The 24,332-nt window shown below is 41.5% G+C and overlaps 1 protein-coding gene across 2 annotated transcripts in view; it reads right to left on the bottom strand.

The window, feature by feature from the left end:
• Positions 1 to 24,332, bottom strand: part of PRRX1 (paired related homeobox 1) — a 74,106-nt gene that overhangs the window by 10,202 nt on the left and 39,572 nt on the right. For both annotated transcript variants that reach the window (XM_027613333.2, XM_027613334.2), the window contains exons 2-3: positions 7,465 to 7,640; positions 2,881 to 3,062 (exon numbers count right to left, since the gene is read on the bottom strand). In XM_027613333.2, coding sequence (XP_027469134.1) covers positions 2,881 to 3,062; positions 7,465 to 7,640 — 358 coding nt within the window. The remainder of the gene's footprint in view (positions 1 to 2,880; positions 3,063 to 7,464; positions 7,641 to 24,332) is intronic.

The following is a 24,332-nucleotide window of genomic DNA, read 5'->3' on the forward strand; positions in this document are numbered from 1 at the left end:
TCCCTGGGTTGCATGACCAAGCCACATCAGTCATCCCAAGGGGATGTTCACACACCCCAGAAGGTGGATCTCGGCCGCAGGCGTGCTTCACTGATCTGAGATAGACACTGAATCAAAAGGGCATGTTTACACAGTTTCCCGGTCTTACCCTTTTACTATGTTCAATGTAATGTAAGGCTTAATTTGAATGAAAATATGGTGATGTGGCCTAAGATGCTGAAAAGACACAGGGATCACAAGCACTCGGTCTTATTCTGCTTGCTGAAGGCTTAAACTTGAGCAAGTGTTCAGTTTCTTCTTTGGAACCAAAGCAAGGACAGAGCTAGCACACAGGAGAGTTCCAAGGATTAACCAAAAGAAATGCCTTTTAATGAATGTCACATGTGAGATAACTAACTTGACATAAATGAACCAACAGAAATAGCCAGTTAATTTTTTATAACACAAAAGGTCTATCGTTTCCTTTGCTTTTCATCACTTATTTCTCTTTTATGTTTCCTAAACAAGACATGTTTCCTACCAAGCTTCAAAATGTGAAACCATAATGTATTTTGGTTCTAAACATAGCAGAAAAATCTCTGAGTAACAGAATAGCTTTGCCACTTTTAGAAATTAACCAAAATATAAACACTGCAGTCAACATTGGGTCAAAAACATTGATACTGATTAAATTACTATTTTAAAACATCATTCTTCTACTTCTATCTGGAGATTAATTTATTCTTCATACAGAATATGAACAATCAGATACTATGCGATTTTTAATTTTTTTTTACAAACTCTGTATCTAAGAGAAAAAATTATATAAAAGTATACTGTGAAATGAGTAAAAAGCACTAGTTTATATGATTTTTAAATGAAAACAGCAGAATACAAAATATGTACACTAAGACTACACTATATAAAATACTGAACTCTAATTGCAAAAATAACCAAACTAGTTATGTTAAGATGATGGAATTATGAATGTTTTTTAAAAATGTATCTAGTATTTCTACATAATCTTTCCAAAATAAAAGGCACACATAAATTGCATGTTAATAATTTCAGTTAGATGCCCATATGCAAAATATGTATGATGCAGGCATTAGGGCTTGACCTCTCGTTGAGGTGCAAGCAATCTGATCCAATATTAATTTAGGGAGGATTTGAGCCCAACCCATGTAGGGTAGGTAGGTACTGCCCTCAGACTCTCACTGGTAAGGACTACATGGCAGCCATCTGGATGGTTTAGAGCTGGTGTGAAAAGTTCCTAACTGGGACCCAGGCAGGAAAAGGAATAATACTTCCTGGTCGTGACCAAATTCAAACCAGAGACCTTGAAACATCAAGCTTTGAACCACATCCATTTCCCAAGCCATTTAATGAGTCTGTGAGCTACCATTATTTATCAGAGAAACAAAGCAGTCTTTTACTTATTTAAAATATTAAAGAATATATGATTTCACAGTGGTCTTCAAAATGTGTTTTAGTAAGTCCTATGGGGAAAGAGTCTAAATTTTAAGTCAGACATACAGATAGGGCTAATCTTTTGAAATCAGCAAGGCTTACTATATCTGAGAGATGAAGAAATTCCCAATTTCCCAGGTATGGGGTCTCTAAGTGCTAAGACCAACATAATTCAGACTAATTTCACAATGGGGGATTAAAAAAAATTCCAAATACATTTATGGCATTTCTTTCAAGGAATTGATTTGGAACAGAAAGAACATTTAGGTGAGGCCTTATGCTTTGATTAAAACCATCAACTTTTGAAAAGTATTTGCATTTCACAAATGTGGCATTTCATATCAGGAGTTCAGCGTTAGCTGGGAAATAATCTCCTATAACTAGTTTAAGACCTCTCCTTAAAGCGTTAATTAACCTTAACAATAAAAAGGCAAATAAAAGCATAATAAGTGAATGTGTGAATACTTCCTCCACTGCAATTGGCCAGAGAGAGCACACAGTCTTGACCTGGTTTCTAAGAGTACTCAGGTTTAGGTTGGTTCAAAGAAAGGCACTTTGGAACAATGATGATGCTTTTTAGGCACTTGGGTCTCAACTTCCCTTGGGCATTAACCTGTATTATCTGAACAGATAATAAATGGAGATTTAAAAAGCTTCTCCAAGAAATTGAAATAGTACTCTGTTATTTGCTTCTTGAAAATTTTTCACCTTTTTACTATAAAAGTTTAGAGTAAATTATACATTGTTTTTATATTTTAAAAACCTCACCCAGACAAACGGACCCCCAAAGAACTTCAGATAAGTAGATAAGAATTTGCAATAGAACAGGAGGTATTTTGGGTCATAAGACATCCCTACTTGCTAACAAGGGACTGTGGCCATGAGCGTGATCAGAATGGTCGTGGATTTCCCTTCCTTCCCTCTCTGTCTCTTTCTCTCTCCTTCCTTCCTCTCTTCCTTTTCCTTTCCTTCCTTCTCTTCTTTTAATTCAAAATCAGTTTTACCATAAAGTTTGTCTTTGAGCCTACACCTGGAGCCTTACAAGTTAAATTTCTACTTGAGCGTAATGAAACACATCTTAAATTTGAAATTGGAGTCAAGTTTTGTTCCTGAATGTTTGCAAGAGGGACTCTGGGCATAGCTTAATGATCTTTTCTTTTAGATTCTTCCCCATCTTTGAAAACTTTGCAAGAGTTCCTGAGTCCAAGAGAAGATTGCTGATGGCCTGTCCCTCTCTCTTCTGCCCCAAACCCTGCTCCTGGGGCAACTAGTAATCTCCCGTGAAAATCTGGGGGTGTCAGCAAGTTGAATGTCTCTGAAGAGGTTAACCCAGTAAGAAATGTCAGCCAGCCACACCAGCAGCTCTGAAACGTGACCGACCGCTGAGAAACGTGTGGAAGTGGAGCAAGGGGGGGTGGGCCAGTCATTCACCTGTACGGAGAGGCTGTCCCCCAGGAGAGATAATCGGTGGGTCGTGGAGCAGGACGAGGTACGATGGGCTGCTCCACAGCAGTCACGTCCCCTGAGTAGGATTTGAGGAGGGAAGCGTTTTTATTGGCCAGCATGGCTCTCTCATTCCTGCGGAATTTGGCTCTTCGGTTCTGAAACCACACCTGGAAGAGCGGCGGGAGGAGAGCGGGGCACAGGGAGGGAGAGGGAAACAAAGAAGAGGTTACACAAATAACGAATAACGTCCTGGTCAATGTTACCACATAACGCCTCCCCGAGGAAGAAACAGGATGGGTACAGATTTCTTCCCAGAACAATACAAAGATGCCACAGTCCTTCCCTGTTGGGCCAGGTTAGCGAGCTACCCTGTTATCAGAGAAGACTATTACAACAGGACCCTGAGGGACTTCCATCAGGCCCCCCCAGAGATGAGATCCACGACCAGCCCACAAGGCAGCAAAATGTGGGTCACAATCCCTGTTGTTTTGTAATCAAGGAGAAGAGAAAAACCTCATTAGACATCTGCCATGGATACAGTGACATTTTTAAAAGTCTTTTTCAAAATTCTCCCAAATGTGAAAATATCATCTGCTTTCGAAATAGTTATTGGACATTTAAAGAACAGTCTCCATCTCATCACCAATGCCTGTGGCAAGAATTTACGAAGCAAGTGGTTTATTTGGAAGGTGCGAGGAGCACCAGGGGAAGAGGGAGGAAGTTACAGCAAGAAGCAGCTAGCGACAGCATCCGCTACAGCTCATAACATGTTTATCAAGTGCTGCTAGGGCTAGAAACTTCCATAACCACACTGCATACATTACTTCTACTTGTTGTGCCCATTCCGTACATTAGGTTTTACTTCTATTGCAGAGTTGAAGAAACAGATTCGATGAGATTAAGTCATCTGTTGAAATTCACTCAGATAATCAATGGCTAAGTTTCTGTGCTCGAGGACATCTGGCTCATGACCATACAAGTCCTCCAGAGTGCCACGGAATTGCATTCAATCGTTTACTTGTTCAAGAAATCTTTATGGGGTCCCTGCCAAGTTCCAGAGTCTGCGCTAATTGCTGGGAGTAGGGACATGAGACTAATTCTCTGCTCATAAGCAGCTCATAGTCTATTAAGAGAAGACAGGCATGTAAATTTGAAAAGCTCCAAAACAAGTCTTTTAGGTACAATTATGGAAAACACAGAGCAAAGCATAGGAGAAAGACATCGTGTGGTGTGGAGTGGGACAGTGGCATAGCTCCTGGGAGCAACATGGGTGTAAAATGCCACGTGGCTGGTGCTCTGTGCGTCGTGCTGGTGGAAGGGACAGGCAGACATCGGGGAAGGAGAATCCAGTCCTCACTTTCTGGCTTCGCACACGCCCAGCTCTTTTGTTTCTCACGTGTCCTTGGCATTACTATTACTTTGATCATTTTAAATGCAAATGGAATCTATCAGTGCCCTGCTTTATATTATCCACTGGTTCTCCATCGCTCACAGAATAAAATCAAAACTTCTTACCATAGAACAAAGGCTGTTCAGGAACTAGCTCTTGGTCCACCAACCCGGCCACATCCTGCATCACTTGGACCCCATGCACTGGCCCTCCATCATTCCAGTTCCTACCCTGGGCTCGAGACTCCCAGATGCATCCAGTTATTTCCCACACCAAAGGCTCCCTCTGTCTGTGATAGTCTCCCCCTCTTTGTCCAGGTGTCCAAAGACTTGCTTTTTCAAGATTTGATTTTAGTATCATCTCTTTTGTAAACAGTTGTAGTGGAAAGAACGTGACTTTAAAGTCTAATGGAGTGGATCAAAATACTGGTTCCACTACTTTAAAATTTTGTCATTGAATAGTTATTTAGTGCCTCTGATGCTTTGTCTCCGAACCACACAGAGACAATAGTACTCACAGGGCTGTCATGAGAGCTGGTGCAGAATGGGTGCTTAATATGTGTGTATTTCCCCCCCTTTTTCCCAGGCAGATTTGATCATTTCTTCCTCTGGTCTATCATGAATTCTCATATATTCCTTAAGTATAGGAATCATCTTATATGTCATAACAGTATGGCATGCACATCTATCTTCTCTGTCTCCAGTCTACAACACCCTTAAGGAGAGGGCCAGTGTCTTACTCATCCCCAGCAAACAGAAACGGTTCCAAGAGTATAATAGGTGCTTGATAGATGTTTGAGGGGGAGAAAAATAAGAGGAAAGAGACAGAGGGAAAAAAATGAATTTTGCAAAAATAAGATATGGCCTCCATCCAAGAGGATTCACAAACTAGTTGGGGAAGTTGGCCCACATACAACTCAATATAATAGGTGTCATGTTGTGATAAATGCCATAAAGAAAGCCAGGGTCAGAAGGGAGTGGTGCAGACTGGGGAAGGGTAAACTTCATGGAGGAAAAATAACGTGGTGGAGGGAGAATTCTGTCCACACACATATGAAATGTCCACAGCTCCGAGAGGGATTAGAACATAGTAGGGTGAGAAAGGAGGAAGAGAAAATAGTTTCAATGTGTAAGAAAGCATTTGTTTATTGTTGTAAGGGGGGAAAGACCAGCTCACAAACTGCTCTTTCACATTAAAAAAAAAAAAAGTCTAGCGTTGTCCCATCCAGGTGTCCTTATTTACAATTCAGATCACCATGCCAAAGTGGTGCTTCAAGGTACTGTGGGTTGTTGGTCTAAAATTACTCATCACACTGCAGCAGGCCAAGCCTGGGGCATAGAAGATATGGGGGGTTTGAAGGGAGAGGAAGGGATTTGAGAGTGGAAATACAGAGGCTGTTTGGAGAGCTGTGGTTAGCAGCATGGGGGAAGAGGATGTGGGAAGGCAAACCTCAGGGTTGCGCTTTGGAAGGCGGAATCGAGACAGCACAACTGAGCTTTGTCCCGGCAGATCCTGCAGGTCACTCTTACCTGAGCCGTGAGGGGCTGCCAAGCAGTGCCGAGGGCCTCGCCTAACCCACGTGGGGTAGCGGTCTAGGCAACTTTCCCTTTTGTTGCTGACCTCCTGTTCTCTCCTGGGGAGAGCCCTTCTAGGTGAGGTCACTGCTTCCCTATGGGGAGAACTCTGGAAAACTTTCCATCAGGCTGAAGGGACCCCCAGGACCCCCTCCATCAACTCAGCAAGTGTCCCTCACAGTATACTGCACCTCAAGGCATGGACACAGTTCTCACCTCAATGCCCTTTGGGTCTAGCTAAAGTCCCTGTCAGTCAAGAGATCTGTCACTTGCAGAAAGAAATCCCTCAAGTCCAGACTGAGCACAAATATACAAACAATAATTTCCTCAAGAAGACAAGACAGATTGGCCTAATCCACACCCACCCTTATCAAAACGGCAGCCCACCACCAGCTCTAGGGAAGACAATGAGATCTTTACTTCCAGCAGAGAGAGCAAGGAACCCCGTGAGGAAGCACTTAGCCAGGAGACTCTTATTCAAAGTCTACTCTAGGGCTTACAAGCATGAACTTTGCATATCTGCATTCAAATCCCAGCTGAGCCGCTTGCTGGCTCTGGGACGCTGGGCAAAATACTGGAAACTCTCTGTGCCTCAGTTTCCACATCTGCAAGGTGAAGAATGCTATCCACCTCACTGAACTGGTATGACGATGAAACAGATTAGTTCATGTAAAGGACTTAGAACAGCACTTGGCATATAAGGGTTCAAGTAGTGCTAGTTATTAGGTGATTATCATCATTATTACTAATCCCAGGTTGTATTATTTCAAGATGTCTGGATTGCAGTTGATGTGCCATGGCATTAATGTTAGAAAGAAGTGCTGTTCTTCTCTCTCTACACTGTCCTGCATGCCCTTGCCCTTCATTGCTTCACAGAACACAAAATCATTCACTTGAACATGCTCTTAACTCCATTCTTAAATGCAAGGTCTTTGATGTGCTCCTTTCCACTCCCACCAGTGTCCACAACCATGTGTCTTCATAATAAATCGCTTGCAGGTTTGGAGCTCCCAAAATCGGGGAAGGAAATCTGAGGTAGGGAGCAGAGAATTCATCTCCTTGGCCACCCTGAAGCTCAAATAGAAAGCTGGGGTGGGAGGTGTAGAGTCAAATGCTCAGAATTACAATGTCTGTAACGGGAATCTGCAAGGGCAGGCAGCAATGAGGAGTGAGCCTCCCAGCAGGGCATATTCTGCCCCCCTAAGGGCTTAAAGTTGATTTGTAAAAATACCATGCTGGGCCACCTGGGTGGCTCAGTCGGTTAAGCATCTGTGTTCTGCTCAGGTCATGATCCCAGGGTCCTGGGATGGAGCCCCACGTCGGGCTCCCTGCTCAGCAGGGAGCCTGCTTCTCCCTCTGGGTCCTTTTCCCTCTGCCTGCCGCTCCCCCTGCTTGTGCTCGCTCTCTCTCTCACAAATAAATACATAAAATCTTTAAAAATAAAAACACAAATACTATGCTGCCCAAAGAAACACACTTAAGATCTGATTCTGTCCTCATGCTGCCCCTTTGTAATCTTTCTTAGTAGCAGCTCCTGTGTGAAACCAACGACTGGCATTTTTGAGCAGTCTGCGATGCGTGCCCCTGAGGCAATACTTCGGTTACCTGCACTCTGGCCTCGGTGAGGTTCACCCGGCGGGCAAGGTCCTCTCGCACGAAGGCGTCTGGGTAGTGTGTCCGCTCAAAGACGCGCTCCAGAGCCTGCAGCTGGCTGCTGTTGAACGTCGTCCTGTTCCTCCGCTGCTTTCTCTTTTTCTTTTCCTCGGAGTTCAGCTGATCATCTGGAGCAGAAGAAATGGATGCTAAGGAGCTAAAGTCTCGTCCGGGTTCCCGTTTACACTCTGCTGAATATCTACAGTAAGAGATCGTTTCCTTTGCTCACATTCTTACATCTCTAGTGTTAGAGCCAAATGTCACATTCAATGTGCAGATGAGGACAGGCATCGGTGCTCTTGAGTCCACCGGCCAAGGACCCCCGGCAGTTCTGAGGTCTGGCTGCTACTTCTAAATCTGGGACCAGACCTGAACTGACAGGGAGACATTTCTTGCATGCTTCTTGAAGTCTGCCTTGTCAAAGATGGCTAAAGGAAAATCTTAACTTCTACCCATGTTCTCTGGACTAATGTAGGATGGGGGAAGAAGAGTAGATTGCCTTGGACCTCCTTTGTCTTATGTTATATTCTGTTCATTTGTACAGTTTCATAACCAGAGAAACCAACTATTCCCTGGTTCCTTCTCCTCTACATACCCATGCAAACACAAATGCAGAGTTAGTCAAACTGATGAGAGGGAGTCCTATTTTACCACGTGTTCTCCTGGAAACACCGAGTCATTCCTAACTGCATTTGCTCAAGGCTCTGTGCTCTTGCTAAGGCCAGCTTCCAAAGCCTCAGCCTAGATCAGGGATGGTGCTCCCACACCATCACCCAAGCCAGCATTGGCCTGGGACTCACCCAATGAGAACACAAGTACAGGGAACCAAACTGAAAGATCTCTGAAACAGTTTCACCCAGAACATTTGGGGAATCGTGACCCCCCCAAGGTTTCACCTGCCAAGATCTGCCCCCTTGTTCTCCTCTCAGTTCCCCCAAACACGTCTTGGCAAGCTGCTCATCCAGCCTGCCCAAGGAAATAAGAGAGGAGCACGTTCCAGTCCTGCCACCCACATCAGTGCAGGCAGGAATGATGGATGTGTGAAGCTGAGCAGAACACCAGCTGGGTCACCATCACCAGCAAGACGTCCCTGTGAGGCCTGGTCACTGCAGAGGCCATGTGGTGCCCAGAGATTTATAGCACAGAGGTGCGGAGGCCCCAGACACATGCTTGGCCTGGTGAACTGGACTTATACTTCCAATGGCCCTCCCCTCAGACTCTCGGCCCAAAGAAAAACAGGAGCAATGAGAGCGAGGATAGAGGGAAATCGGGGTTTGGTCCCTAGCTCCACACGCAATAAAGAGTAGCTCTCAGCCATTTTTTCCAAGATAGGAGGTCTCCTATTCCTCTCTGAGTATAAACACACAACACACTCAAGAAAGCAACCAGGGGCGCCTGGTGGCTCAGTCGGTGAAGCCCCTGACTCCTGATTTCGGCTCAGGTCTTGATCTCAGGGTCCTGAGATCAAGCCCCATGTTGGGCTCCAGGCAGGATATGGAGTCTACTTGGAAAAAAAAAAAAAAAGCAACTAGCTCGAATCATGATGTCCTAAAGAAAAGTGATACCTACCTGAGCTGTAATATTATTATTATCACAAACTGAGGGCATGTTCTAAATTTGGGTGTGGATTCAAAATGTAGCTTATATCCAGGAGCTCCTGGCCCAGATCTCTCAGTGCCTGACAATGGAGTCTTCCAAGTGATTTCGATCAGAGATCCCTTTGTCATGAGTGCTGCCTTCCCAGAACAGAAGCTTAGAACAGAGACTGCGCATTTCCTCCGGATATTTAAAGCACCCAGATATAGTAAGCACTTGTTGAATGTGGAACTTTTCTTGTCTTTAGAAAATTGTTCTTGTTGAAAAAAATCCATACAATCTCAATCCCATTCCTCCAGCTAAGAAGGTGCTGACACTTACTCTTTCAGTTTTAGGGTCATGTTCACAGTTGACCACCTCCCTGTTTTTTTTTTCCATTTGTGGTATCTCCACCAGGAGCCTTGTGTTGAAGAAGTTGCTGTCACACTTTCAGTAAGAATGTCAGGTCTGCAGCATCCTGAGAATGGAGCCAATTTAATTATCATGATTTCTGGGATTTATCAAGGCCTGGAATATCCCAGCCAACATCTTGATTATACCACTATTCACCTATCAGCAAAATTCTTTTACAATTACATCCACACCGGAATCCAAACACCTGGGGTCAAACAGCGCTCAGCAGTGGCCTCACATCTGTGTTCTCCTTTGTATTTAAATATTTGGAGGCTTTCCTGTTGTTTTCATTCTCTTTCCCAAATCTTTTTTTCTACAGTTTTATCTGTCTTGTACTTCAGGTCTCTCTAGGTCATCTAGGCCTTTCTGACAGCACCACAACATGTATTTCATGCTCCTATTAAGCAGAGTTCTGGAAAAAATCTGTAGCTTCCATACCTGCCCAAGACTGAGACCAATTAGACAGATCCTAGGCTATTATGTTTATTCACATAAAGGAAATCTCTTATTAAGCCAATCCTATCATTCATTTGCTTCCCTCAGAGAAAAGTCTTTCTCAGGTATAGCCACAAATTCTAAATCCTTTATGCTGTTTTATGAGTCTTTTTTTTTTTTTTGTACTGCCAAACTGTGATCAAGAACAAGAGTATTTTATGTTTTGTTCTTAGTCCTATAACCTGCTACATAATCTCTTGGTAGTTCTTTGAAATCTTCCACCTTTCACTCAAATTCCACTGACTGTCCATCGTAAACCACCAGCTCCCCTGACATGGGAGTAAGGGAAATGGAGAATTATAGTTTATGACACAGAATAAATAGCTATGATGAGCCGAAATGAGGCCAGCAAAAGTTTCCCAGTGAATGTTCTTGTTTTTAACAAAGGAAAACACCAGTCCAGATCATGTTGAAGGTGAGAAAAGACACACAAATAACAGGGGTCCAAGGAGTCTGGATCTGGCAAATGTCCTCCCATGTGCAAGTATAATGGAACGAGACAATGAGTGGGCAACAGAGACAGCTTGAGCGGCAGCCCCTGGGCTCGGCTGTCTTTGCTCACTAACCACAAACTGCGTGCTCCCTGTTTTCCTCCAAGAACACAGAAGATGGGACCCAACCTGTGTTGGGCCACGTGAGAAGAGATGTCAACATTGCAGAGATTTACAAATGTGGGGCATTGGAAGGACCCGTAATAAGCACTTTTTAGCAGATTCTGGATGCTGGTTGAAGAGAGGGGAGAGAAGGCAGTGTGTTTTTATCATTGGAGGAGGGTCATCTTTCCTGTAAAACCAGTTACAGAAAAGGTTGGTTTTAACACATGCTGCCCAAGGATACTGATGTCCAGTTGGACATCGGGGAGCATCTCATGCTTTGGAATTCTGAAGTGGGTAGAAGTCACCAAGCTGCAAAATAACCACAGAGGATGTGATGCATTTTTACCAAAATCGTAATATTTCTAATCCAAGGTGTTTATGGATTTTATGAATGATTATGTATTTTTATGTATGTTGTGGATGATTAAGTAAATTGCAAGTATACAGTTACGGCCACGATTTCTAATAAAAACCAGCAAAATGGCCTTGTGAGCTGGTGTATTTTCACTTGGAATCATGAGTCATACAACACTGGCACCAATTGAAGCCAGAGAAATTGTCTAATTCCACCCTCTTATTTTTTAGATGAGGTAAATGAAGCCTCGAAGAATGAAGTGACTGCCCCCAAATCACAATACCCCAGCTGTGCCTGAGCCAGAGCGAGAAGCCAACACTCTTAATTCCACTCCAGTCTCAAGTGCAAATGACAATAGTCATGTGTATGAAGCATCTGAGATACAAATAAAAAACCATGACCCTGGGGAAATCTTATGGGAAATGAAGGTCTTTCCATATGAATTATATAAAGAGGGTCTAAGATAGAGGGTCCATGTGTATCACATGTTGTCATTCCTACCAGAAGAGTCATTAAAAAATGTAAACATTCTCATCTGGAATAGCTACTTTGATCCAGATGTTCTTAAAGTTTCTTTTTCAAAGGCCTCCATAAGTCTCTGCTTCATCAATTAAATATGTGCAGGGTGATTTTTGCACAGTAGCAAACCCCATTTTCCATCTTCTCTCCACATCCATATTTAGTCCTTCACTTTCTTAAGACACAGTTCAAAATCTCTGTTTTCTATGACACATCCTAAATGTGACCTCCTGTAAGACTTTGCCGATAACTTCCATCCATACTGATCTCTCCATTCTCCTAATCCCTACATATATTTTAGTATGTAATCAAATACTTTAAAAACCTTATGGATCAGTTCTATCTATGTCAATGTTTTGTCACCTCGATGCACTCCTATATTCCTATAGAAACGATTTAGGTTCTCTTGATAAGTTACATGACAATAAAATCTTGAAACAATCATGGTAGTATTGTGGCATAGAAGCAGTCCCAGAAAATTAGAACTTTGGTGATTCATTTGAAGTTTTAAAGGGCTGAATAATTTCTGAATTCCAATTATTCTTTTTAACAGTCCATAGCAAATAATTAGGTTAACAGTATCGTTTGTTTCTGGATAACTTTACCTGAGGAGGAAAGAACTTTCACCATTTCTTTTTCAAATAGGTTAGTCATCAGGTGTAGAGATGGGAAAAGCTGTGTGGTTCTGATTCCTTTGTAAATGCAGAAATTCCTTCATTTTTATTCCTTAGTAGAAAAGCAGCTCCAAGATAAAGGAGGGGTTTAAACAAGCAGAAACACCCATGAGAAAGATGCTAAAGAGAATGGCATTTGTAATGGATCAGGATGAGAACACATATGAACATTGCTCCAGGTAAGAAAGCCCAAGTCCTAGGTGTGATGCCCCGTGTGCATTCAAATACAAGTTAAAGGGAACAATAGCTCTGTCCTTGGCTCCGGGCTGGAATTCACTGTGGACTCCACATCTGGCTGCCAAAGCTGCGCTGAAGGGTGGGTGGAGAAGACAATGTGAGGAGGGCCATTCTTAAACAGGAAGACCAGGTAGCACGCAGTGACCCAAGCTCACTATGGCCTCGCACTCGCCAGGCAGGCTTCAGTTAACTCCCAAAGACCCCGACCCTCTTCTGCTCTGCATCTGGTGGGAGAAGCCTTGGAGAGTCCAAATAGGTCAGCCAAATATAATTTAAAGGTACAGCAAAAACATATTTTAGGAATAAAATCTGAAGAAAAATGTGTTTCGTATGCCTGAGTCACATCAATTTGGAAAGAAATCTGATGCAAGAAGATAAAACGCCAGCTTCAGTAGCAGAGACCAACCACCACATCAAAGCTTGCCTTCTTCCTTTTGGTTGAAAACATGGCAGGCGAGCGGATCTAAAGAGCAGCCCGCTGATCATTTTATGGGCATTGAAGAATGTTTTCAAAGGAACTTACATTGCACAACAACTACTTACTTTAATGGGATTTGTGTGGTTCAGGCCCTACAACCTTTGGAAAATTGAAGGGAAGTATAATTGCAAAAGCCACTAAAAACTGTTTAGCTTTTATTGCAAGGTCTATGAAAAGCAGCAAGATACAGCTGTGGGCATTCATTTGAGTTTCTTTGGTTACACTAAGCTCCAATTGCAATTAAGACAGCATCCTTTTAATATGTGCCCTGATAAATGGCACATGGGTCATTTAACTGGGATAACTTGCAGTGTAGACTGAGCTTAGCGCATCACAATGACCAAAGCCAAGTTTAGCAGCACCTTCTCAACAGCATACCTGGGATCCTCCACCACTGAATCCCAGCAACTCTCAAGACTGACCAGGTCTCTGCCAACTCTGATGCCTAACTGTGGGGGTGCATTCTCACATTGCAGCTGCTAGACCTTGAACTTCACATGATGGCCCTTGACGTGCATATTTCTTTCTTTACTGTCAACTTGGCAAATAACACTATTTATGTTTAGTCGAGTATCAGTCTTAAGCCTTAGAAAATAGCGTGAGAATACCTCAGATGTAATTGGCAAAATACGTCCTTTGGAGAATAAAATGCTCTTAAAAGCATGAAATATTATTTGTAATAGTTTTGACCCCCAAGTTGAGTCAGTAGCTCCATGTAAATCTACAGTGGTTTGATGTGGAGATAGCTAAATGTTGAGCTCTCTCAGTATAGCTGACTCTCCTTGGAAAGACAGAACGCTGAAGAGTTCGAGGTATCCTCATGGGACCTGTACTGCTTTTGACTCTTTGTCTCACGTATTTCCTTGTACCTCTCCAGGACAGATACTATTCCAGAGAGTCAAAACTCCAAATCACCTTATCTACTTTAACTCTCTTAAGACGTTTATCTGAAAGCATTCCTGATTGGAACCCCCGAGGAGACCCAATATAAAGTGAGCCTCCCCATGCAGTCCCATGCTGGAACCCGTGGTCTCTATTTGCATAATTTCCCCCATGCTGGCATCTTCCATGTGACTCTGAGTCTATTTTCTACTGTAACCTTGGAGTACAAAGTGTATATTTGCATTCAATGTTCAATAAATACAAATTAGGGATCAGATGTAGAGTATTTATATATTGGAATTATTATTATAGGAGTTCAATTGCTGAACAAATACCTTCTCTTGGATGAAAAATAAAATAAAATTCTGGCTTCAGATATGTAACCTACCCCCAATTTCTCAATGGATGAATCCCTTGTTTACCTAGTTTCATTTTCAGGTATCAAAAAAAAAAAAAAAACCCAACCCGGAAAATGAGAATGTTCCCATCAGACCCAACCAAACTGCCATTGGGAAGTGGGCACTGTGGAAGGGGGAGTGGAAGGTGAACTGGCTTGGGAACCGAACGGGATGACCTGCACTCTCCCACAGGCCCTGCTACTTACTGGCTGTGTGACCTTGGCTAAGGCACCTTCCTTCTCTGAGCCTCAGTTTGCAAAACAGTAAAATGGAAGTAAGACGACCTACTTTCTATGGTCATTTGACAATGTGATGAACACACGGCGGGCATACAGCCTGGCACACAGTAGGCATTTGGCAAGTGGTGGGTTTCACAACCACCACTGCTGTTACGGTTTCTCCCCAGAGACAGACTGCTCAAAACCACTGCTGTTGTTTCATTTTTTCCTTCTGTTCACTGTTTGTTGGTATTTAATCAGTAAGATTTCTATCACAGCATAACTGCAGAGAAAGTGAGAAAACCACTCACATATGTGATATGGCTTCGTTGGTTTGATGGATTGCAGGACTGAGATCTAAGAAGCTTGACAAATGAACAAAAGCTTTAAAAGTCGAGATCTGAGATATGGTGGTTGATCCAAAATTGTACCATAGAAGTCATGCACAGACATTTGTCTGAAAAGCCCCATTTGGGACATTTTTTGCTGCTAGTCAACTCCTGGCTTTCTAACAAGACAATTTTCCTTTTTCAATTCAGATTTTGGGGTAACATTAAGAAAGCAGACAGATTCTACACTCAAAGACAGGTAAGCCATTGGCACCTTTAACAAGTAATCTCACTAGAAATGAATTAAAAGAAAAAAAACATGAAAAAGGAAGAAGGCCAAGGGCTAAAGCCAGGCTATGAAAATTCAGTGATTTCCCAGCCTGTGTGCCTTGGGTTGACTAATTTAGTTGCCACATGTCTGAAAACACAAATCTTGGGTCACATTACTCAATATTTATTCAGTGACTTTTTTTTTTTTTCTAAATGTCTGAGCACTTTGGTAAATGCCAAAGGGATAAAAAGAAAACCAAGAAAGGCAAAGTTCTGGGAAAAGAGTGAGTTCTGACTGAGATTTTAAAAGCTTTCTAAACTTGCCATATTCCAGGTGTGTGCTCCTATGAAAGTACTGGTATTCAAGTAGGATTACAAACAGAGCTCTAGATGAGCCGTAAGCTCCTGCCTTCTGCTGGTGGTGTTTCTCCTTTGTAGTGAGACTGTTGTCATTTTGTAAGAGACACAACATCAATCTTGACATTAGCCACAGAAATTGGTGTCTTCATGGGAGGTAACCACCCTAAGTCGTATTTTTTAATGATTCTTTTTTTTTTTTGGTAATAAACTTTAATGTTCTAAAGAAAAATCTTGGGAGAAAACAGGTTTAAAAAAGCAAAACTGAAAGCAGAGAGCAGTGAAAGAGATGTACATGGTTAATGAGGAAGCTCAGCTCTTGGAAGGACAGCAGTGATGGAACAAGACTCTTTGTTGGATAAAAGACAATTGAGAGGCTATTATGAGGCACTTAAATACCTGAGAAGAGAGGCATGACTTTCACTTGCTCAACTTTTTCATCTCAAGTTGTTTTTTCTCTTTTTTTTTTTTTTCCATCTCAAGTTTTAACTACAGGGCAAGAAGCCTACAGCACAGAAAGCCACAGGGAACAGAGAATTCAGTTTTCATTGCAATAAGAGATGGAGCCAAGGTAATTCTGTAATGAGACCATATAGAGTAAAAAGGGGCCTGAAGAGAAAAATAAAGCTCCTTGCAACTGTTGCAACTGATGTCTTTGACATCAGACCTATATGAAGACCGAAATATGCTAACATGGTCAACATAAGAAGTTTGGTTTTTAAATGATGTTTAAGTGAAAGGAAATTAAAATTCTCTCTCTCTCTTTTTCAAGATTTATTTATTTATTTCAGAGAGAGAGTGAGAGCATGCACCCGAATGGGGGCAGAGGGAGAGACAGAATCTCAAGCAGACTCCCCACTGAGCGTGGAGCCGGACACAGGGTTCAGTCCCAGGACACTGAGATCAAGACCTGAGCCGAAACCAGGAGTCGGACGCTTAACCGACTGAGCCACCCAGAAACCCCTAAAATTCTCTTTTAGGAATAAGAAAAGCCAAAATGTAAACAGTGATTTAAAGCTTAATATTTTTTGGAGGAATACGCCACACTGTAACACCTCTGCATTTCAATCTTGTCTGTAAAATGGGTTGTAAAATGTAAGATATAAACAATACATGTTTTTAAAGGCATACACATTTCCTTCTATTTTGTTTTAAATTCTATTACGGAAAAATTGTAGACAGGGCTTCGGATGGGCAATCAGGAAGCTCAGATTCTAACCCAGCAGGATTACTGGTCAAATCAGTGATGTTAGGTCTTAGTGTCCTTACTGGCAAAATCACAAGCTGGACTAGGTGACTAAGATCTCTTCCAAATCCAGCATTGTGGGTTTTTAGGATTGTTTTATATTTTCTGTATCTAGCCCAATGGAAAACTTTCAATAATTAATTGTTTAAGGCAATGTCTGAATCTTGTCCATTTGTTGTTGTTGTTGTGTTTTTGGTTTTGCGTTGTTTTGTTTTGTCTTTGTTGTAGAACACCTTTGGCTAGATGATATATTGGATGAGGACTATACTATCATTACCCATGCCTGGAGGAAGGCCAGGTGATTGACCTGTTCCTCCATAACCAGAGCACTCTACAGAGATCAGTCTCCAAGCTGGAATCGATGTGACTCTTTATTTTAAAAGAATTTGTTCACCTATAAGCATAGTCGAAAGAAAGAGGAAACCTAAAGGTTTCTATGAGACTTTAAATTTAGCAAACAGAAATGAGAATAACTGCTGTTTCTTTTCCTTGACTTCCTAACCACGGGTTAGCTGACAGTAGCCTTGCTGAAAACAGTGTCTGTATCAGGCAGCTTAGGTTAATCCCCAAACTGGCATGACTAACAACGGTAACACTCAATCCTAACCTATCACCTTATTCATTCATTTGAACAAATATTTATCAAGCATGTGCAGTATGCTGGGCAAGTAGGCACTCTGAGAAATACAAAGAAACATTGCATGTAGTCTGCCTTCAAGAACTTCATAACTGGTGTGGGGAAAGAAGTCACAAATACTTGAAAAGTAAAGTGACAGTAAAAAAAGATACTCCAGTAGGGGTGGCAGCAATCAGAGCCAATAATGGGCCAGGGAGGAGGGCGGGGACAGCAGCATTGGGGGGGAGGTCAGAAGACAGTCTGCAGAGGCTTTCTCTGTCCTATTGAAGTCCAGCATCCCTCTCTCAGCCACAATGTGGCACACCCTACTCTAGTTGTGCTACGGACAGTGCTGACATTTTCCTTGTCTTTCATTTCTATTCTTCTTTAGTCTTAGTTCTGCCTAACAACACATCCTAGGCCTTACCTGTATCCATTGACTCTTTATATCGATGGCTCCTTGTCCTCCTCCAAGCCTCAGTTTACCTGTCAGCGATTTCCAAGGACCTTCTCTGATCACCAACCAGAAGCAGCCTTCCCCTCATGATCCTCTGTCCAGCCTCTGAACCATCTGCCTTCTAACAACACTTCTGACCAAATGTGATTATTACTTCTGACCATCACACTAGAATACAAGCTCCATGAGGAACATTTTCTGACTTGTTAACTGTATGTCCCAGCATCCAGCATTAGTGCTTGGCACATTTGAGGCACTTTTCTTGGAACACAGAATGAATATGTTAATGGTGCTTGGTGAAAATGCCTATTTTGGGGGGGTGCCTGGGTGGCTCAGTCAACCTTCAGTTCCAGTCATGATCTCGGGCTCCCTGTTTGGTGGGGAGTCTGCTTCTCCCTCTTCCTCTGCCTCTCCCCCTGCTCATGCTCTCTCTCTCTCTCTCTCTCAAATAAATAAATAAAATCTAAGAAAAAAAAAGAAAGAAAAAATAAAATGCCTATTTGGCACACCCTGGTCAATCACATTCAGCCACCAAACCTGACAGCCCCTTCCGGGATGAGTTTCAGAAAAGAAATTTCCTGAAATGAAGGTTTACTGCATTGCTTATAAGACATGTAAGTTCCAGGAGCATGTGTTATCCAGGCTTTTCATGTACTTTCTCTGTGCAAGACTTTGCATCAGTAATTATCTCCCCAAATTAGAAGGCAAGCCTCGAAGGCAGGTGAGCAAAGCCTGTAGAATGGAGCCCCATACTTCTTAGCAGCACACAATAAATGTTTGCTTTGATAATGATGACACATATGGAATCATTGACCATTTTAGACATGTCCTGGTGCAGTCATCTCTATGTGCCAAAATTATGTTTAGCTTCAGGTTGTATTTTCTCCTAATTAGTCATTTCTAGTCACTATGTTTTCTGTTCCTTTTCACTGGCAAAGGAGCTTGGGCAAAAGCCGGCTACTTCCTTCTCCAGCATACAGCGACATGACTGCCTGCCAACCACACCTAAACCTTAATTATATAGTGATTTCCTCTCCAAGGATGTGTGACTGTTTTAACTACTAAGGAAGCTGATGCACTAAGGTCACATGACGGAGAAAAAAAGACGTTTTGGGCAAAACACTCAAAAATCCATGTGGAATAATCTTATTCCACTGAATCATGTCCCCTGTGTTGAACAGTCCTAAAGAACTCCTTGTCAATAAGTGATTCTGTCCACCTGGAGTGGAAACCTATGAGTAATCTATGTGTCACTGTGACTCATGTCATGGCCACCACTACCAACTCCCCATCATCTGAAAGTTGGCAGGAAGAATTCGTACTGCTCAACTCATAACAGGCAGAAGCCAGGATAGAGGAAAGACCTAATAACAAATTTTATTGACTGAAAGTAAAGATAATCAGGGGCGCTTGGGTGTTTCAGTCAGTTGAGCTTCTGACTTTTGAGCTCAAGCTCAGGTCTGATCTCAGGGTTCTGAGTTCAAGCCCCATGTTGGGTTCCACGCTACGCTTGGAGTCTACTTAAACAAAACAAAACAAAACAAAACAGAAAAGAAAAGAAAGAAAGAAAAAGAAAACCAGAGGAGGATAACCAAGGGTAAGAACAATGGCTTCTAAGTTTCCACCTAAATGGTTCTCTTCCTCGGCATCTGTTTCCAATGTGCCTTCAGGGCCAATGCAAGCATTTTTCCTTCCAGTTCCATGAGTCTTTTTATTTATTTATTTTTTTCAGATGTCTCCTAGTTTTAGATTTTTTTCAAATTTGCAAATTACTTCCCTTAAAGGACTTTGAGAGCAATATGTTGAAGCAAGAGGAAGGACAAACGGGGGTAGGCGGGTCTGTCATTCCACCATAGAGCCATTCCTCAATCACCGATAGAACTTTCTTTTGCCAACTTTCTTCTTCTTCTCTATTCTTTTGGGATTCCAATTCAAATGGCACAGAGTTTAATGACCTGCTTAACTTACTTTGAAGACAGCACCTTTAAAATAAAGTATCTTAGGGATAAACAGGAAGATTTTATGAACTCAGGGGACCCCTATAAAAACATATACTGATTAGGAGGGTAGGTGGGAGAAGAGATTTTGGAAAATCAGATTTTATAAACAAAATGTTTGCCATAAGTTGATTAAAAGAAAGAATATATATATGATAGTGGATTTAGGCAAAAGTGGGGACATCCTAAATTACATATTTACAATTTTTTATCTAGCCAAAGGAGTTATTTTTTTAATTAACATATAATGTATTATTTGTTTCAGGGATACAGGTCTGTGATTCATCAGTTTTACACGATTCACAGTGCTCACCATAGCATGTACCCTCCCCAATGTCCATCACCCATTCCTCCATCCCCTCACCCCCTTCCTCTCCAACAACCCTCAGTTTATTTCCTGAGATTAAGAGTCTCTTATGGTTTGTCCAAAGAGGGAGTTATTTACAAGGAAATCTGCTCCTTTTTTGCTATTCAGACATGTTTTGCAGACCTTTACTGGGCTCCTTTGCTTTATTCATTTGGTTATTTCTATACTAAGGTTTTCTAGGGATAGTGATCATACCTCCTTTGACAGCATCAGTAAAATTCTTCCTTTAGTACAAACCTGTTAATCCGGGGCTGCCTTATTATGATTATGATTTTCCTTCCCTGAGACTTCAGTTTCAGAACCAGTCCCAGCTCTTCCCAAGCCAAAGGGGCTTTAGCTTTTCTGGCCACTGTGGGTGCCTGGTTACCAAATAATATTAGATAATTTCTTGACTGGAGAGAACCCGTTTTTTTAATATCAAAGATTTTCTCTAATTTGTCATAGCCCCAGACCAGATTTATACAATAGTGATTTTATACCCTTTCCCACATTTTCCACAATTCAATATTTTAAAAAGTTTTTTCATAGAATTTTGTCATTAAGACAACTATATATAATGGTTGGGGGAGGGCTCCAGCAGATTAGAAGTCAGACAATGTGGGTTTTCATCTTTTCTGTCCCTAAAAAGTCACGTAATTTTTTTTTACCCCAGTCATGTAATCTTAAGAATGTAACTTTGGGGGCGCCTGGGTGGCTCAGTCGTTAAGCGTCTGCCTTCGGCTCAGGTCATGATCCCGGGGTCCTGGGATGGAGCCCCACATCGGGCTCCCTGCTCGGCGGGAAGCCTGCTTCTCCCTCTGCCACTCCCCCTGCTTGTGTTCCCTCTCTCGCTGTGTCTCTATCTGTTAAGTGAATAAATAAAATCTTTAAAAAAACTGTAACTTTGCCGGGGGCGCCTGAGTGGTGCATTCGGTTAAACATGCAACTCTTGGTTTCAGCTCAGGTCATGATCTCAGGATCTTGAGATCAAGCCCCACGTCAAGCCCCAAGTCAGCTCTGCACTCAGCATGCAGTCTGTTTGAGATTCTCTCTTCCTCTCCCTCTACCCATGCTGCTCATGCTCTCGCTATCTAAAATAAACAAATAAATCTTTAAAAAAAAAAACAGGTAACTTTGCCAAATGGGTTTCCATTTCTATTGTTGTCAAATGGGGCACTGCATTAGACTGTTTCAAATATCTCTTCCTGATTTTAACTTACAAATTCCTCTTCAAATACTTGACCAATGGATAAATCTATACTCCTGCAGAGTAAATAACAATATATTTATTTATTAATTATCTCCACTTTTATAATCTATTAATTTAACAATGGAATAACTACGGTTTATATAATTCCATGGTTACAGATTTCTATAGTCAAATGAGTAATGTTCATGATGTTTTAAATAACATTACTGATGATTTCTGTGGCTATCAGAGTTATTTCAATGGTATGGATGCTTATTTTCTTTTAAGTAATTTTTAAAGAAAATGATCAGATATGGCAGTTATGCAAACAATTGAGAAGGCAGCAAACATGAAAAACAGTTTTGCAAAGTTCTGGAATTTTAAAATAATTTGACCCTGAAAGATGGAGGACATATTTCTCATAAAATGTCAGTGTGCATGTGTGTGTATGTGGTATGTGTGGGTGTCTGTATGGGAGGATGTGTGACTCAGCTCAGAGAATCCTGGGTTGAACTGTAACAGGGCTATAAACATGAGAACTAGAAGCAGATCCAATTGCCCACAGGGAAAAGGACAGACCTGTGGCATTGTGAAAGATCTTACTTGTTTGGGCTTTCTGTAGAGCCCATTAAAACTGCTGAGGCCTATCATCTTTACCTAGTCTCATGCCAACTCTATCTGGTAACTCACTTTGACTATCAGTTTCTAGGTAGAAGCTCCCAGACAATGGCTCATGTGATCAGTGCCAGCTAGAGTCATCTGCAAGCAAAAAAAACAAAAAAAACAAAAAAAAAAAAACCACTCCACAGTATTTTAAATAGATATTTCAGATGTTTAAAATTTAAATAAAGCAAGGCAGAGTGTGTACCATTCCAAGTGAAGTCAATTGCCAAGTTGTGCTGGTTGGTACTACCAAGTACTGCATCAGTGGAGTCATAAATTTCTGCATAATGCAGACATGGAGGAGGAAAAGTGGCAAAAAAAAAAAAAAAAAAGAGTTGAGAGTACATTAAAGGTGAATCCCTAAGGATACTCTTCCATTAAACTCTGAGAATTTACAAAGTGACACCATCCCACTTGGACCCAAGTAACATGTGAGCCTTTGGAACCATTTGCAATATATGTTCCAAAGTCCAGACCAAAGCTACTAGGTAAGTTTTATTGGTCCCTCTAGAAAGCAGTTTTTTGACAGGCTGGAAAAATAATGTTACAAAGGATCCAGTAACAACAGAATCTAGGCCTGTTAGTTAGATTCCAAGTTGATGCCTCTTCCAAAGTAGAGCATCCAGAAAAACAATATATTCCCCAGGCTAAGTGAGAAAGTCCAACATTCAGGCTTAAGAAAAGTTTGGTGTATAGTCTGTTATACACAGGTGAAGATCTGTTGATGCAAATCTGTTTACTATTTTATTTGTTTCAACAAAGACTATCATAAAGGTGAGTTTCTCCAAGATCATCCCTTGTGGGAGCTTAAAACAAAAGACAGGAAGATGTATGTCACTGGCTTTCTGAAGTCTTTCCTGCCGCTCAAGTTTCCTTTAAGAATACAGTACAGCTGAGAAGGCGTGTTTGCATACATACAGTCCTGTACAAAGACCGCAGTGACCAATGACCAACGACCAATGAATCAATTACATCTCGTGCACCCTACATAACCTTTGGAGATGATGAATATTTGGAGTGTGTTTTTGTGGTCTCAAGCCAAAAGTTAACCATAGCCTAGAGATTGTTGAACTCAGGAAAATAACTAGAAATCTATGTTCTGCACTCTATTTTCAGTGCAGTTGGAGAGAACAGAGTTCCATTAGAGAGAGACAATCTAATTGTGTTCATAACTTTTGAGCTGAAAGGTTGCAATTATATGGTATCTTTCTTCCAAAGATCATAAAACACCTCACATATGCTATTTCACCTATATTTCAAATCTCTTTATGGTAAAAGAAAAGAGCACAATACAGTTTTAACAAAAAACGTATTAATGATTTAATAGTGGTTAGCAAAACTAAGCAAAGTAACATTTATTTAATTTCATATATAGGGGAAATTAACATCTGGTAACATTCAGAATAAAAAATAATCAGTAGGTGTGTACCTTATTTTTAACCTTTAATTAAAATTTTAATTTTGGGGTGCCTGGGTGGTGTAGTCGGTTGGGCGTCCGGCTTTTGGTTTTGGCTCAGGTTGTGATCTCAGGGTTGTAGGATTGAGCCCCATGTTGGGCTCTGCATTTAGTGCAGAGTCTGCTTGAGATTCTCTCTCCCTCTGCCCCTCACACTAGTGTTCTCTCTCTCTCACCCTCTTTCTTTCAAATAAATAAATAAATCCTTAAAGTTTTTTTTTTTTAAATTTTTCCTTTTTTCAGCTTCTCCAGATCATATTAATTATTTTCTTTTCTTCACCCTAATTGCACTCAGTGTTTGATTCATACAGTTTAGTACATTTCTGTGCACTGTCATATTGTCTTCTTTGTTTTCTATGTGTTTGAGTCTCAAGAGCTACTAAACAGAGACCCTGGTGTATACTGGAAATGGTACCAAGAAGGCAGAGCTCCAAGTGCCAGTCCTGTCTCTTTGCTCATTATCTTTCAGCAAACTCCCTCATCCTTCCTAAGCTCCAGTTTTTTTTTTTTTTTTACTTGAAGGTGAAAGGAAATAAAAGTCCAAAATGTCTGAAAGGGTTGTAAGTGAGGTTCAAATAAGATGACTTGTCTAACAATATGAGGCATATAAGTAAGGCATTATCATTGTAAAGTCTGTGAAGACAGAGACAATATTTTATACCTCTTTTACATACTTTCTAGGATCTAATGTTGGATGAATATGGTTTCCCAAGTAAGTACTTAATAAACATTCCTTGATAACAATTACTGAGTACTTGCTGTTTGCCAGGAACCATTGTTAAGTGCATTACGTGGAATATTTCATATTTGATTCCCCTAAGAGTTCATGTTATTATTATCCCCATGCTGCAGATGAAGAGGCTGAGGCCAAGAGAGGATGAGCAGCCTGACCGAGGGCACAGAGCCGAGGTTCCTTGACTCCTGGCAGTTTGGCTACGGAGCGCAATTCTGAAATGCTTCACTTCGCTTGCCTTTCATAGAACCAGAGGTCCTGAAAGGATCCAGAGGTTATGAAATCTGCTTCCTAAACTATTAAAAAGTGGAAGAGCTTTT

Source organism: Zalophus californianus, chromosome 10, assembly GCF_009762305.2.
Source record: "Zalophus californianus isolate mZalCal1 chromosome 10, mZalCal1.pri.v2, whole genome shotgun sequence".
Classification (NCBI taxonomy): domain Eukaryota; kingdom Metazoa; phylum Chordata; class Mammalia; order Carnivora; family Otariidae; genus Zalophus; species Zalophus californianus.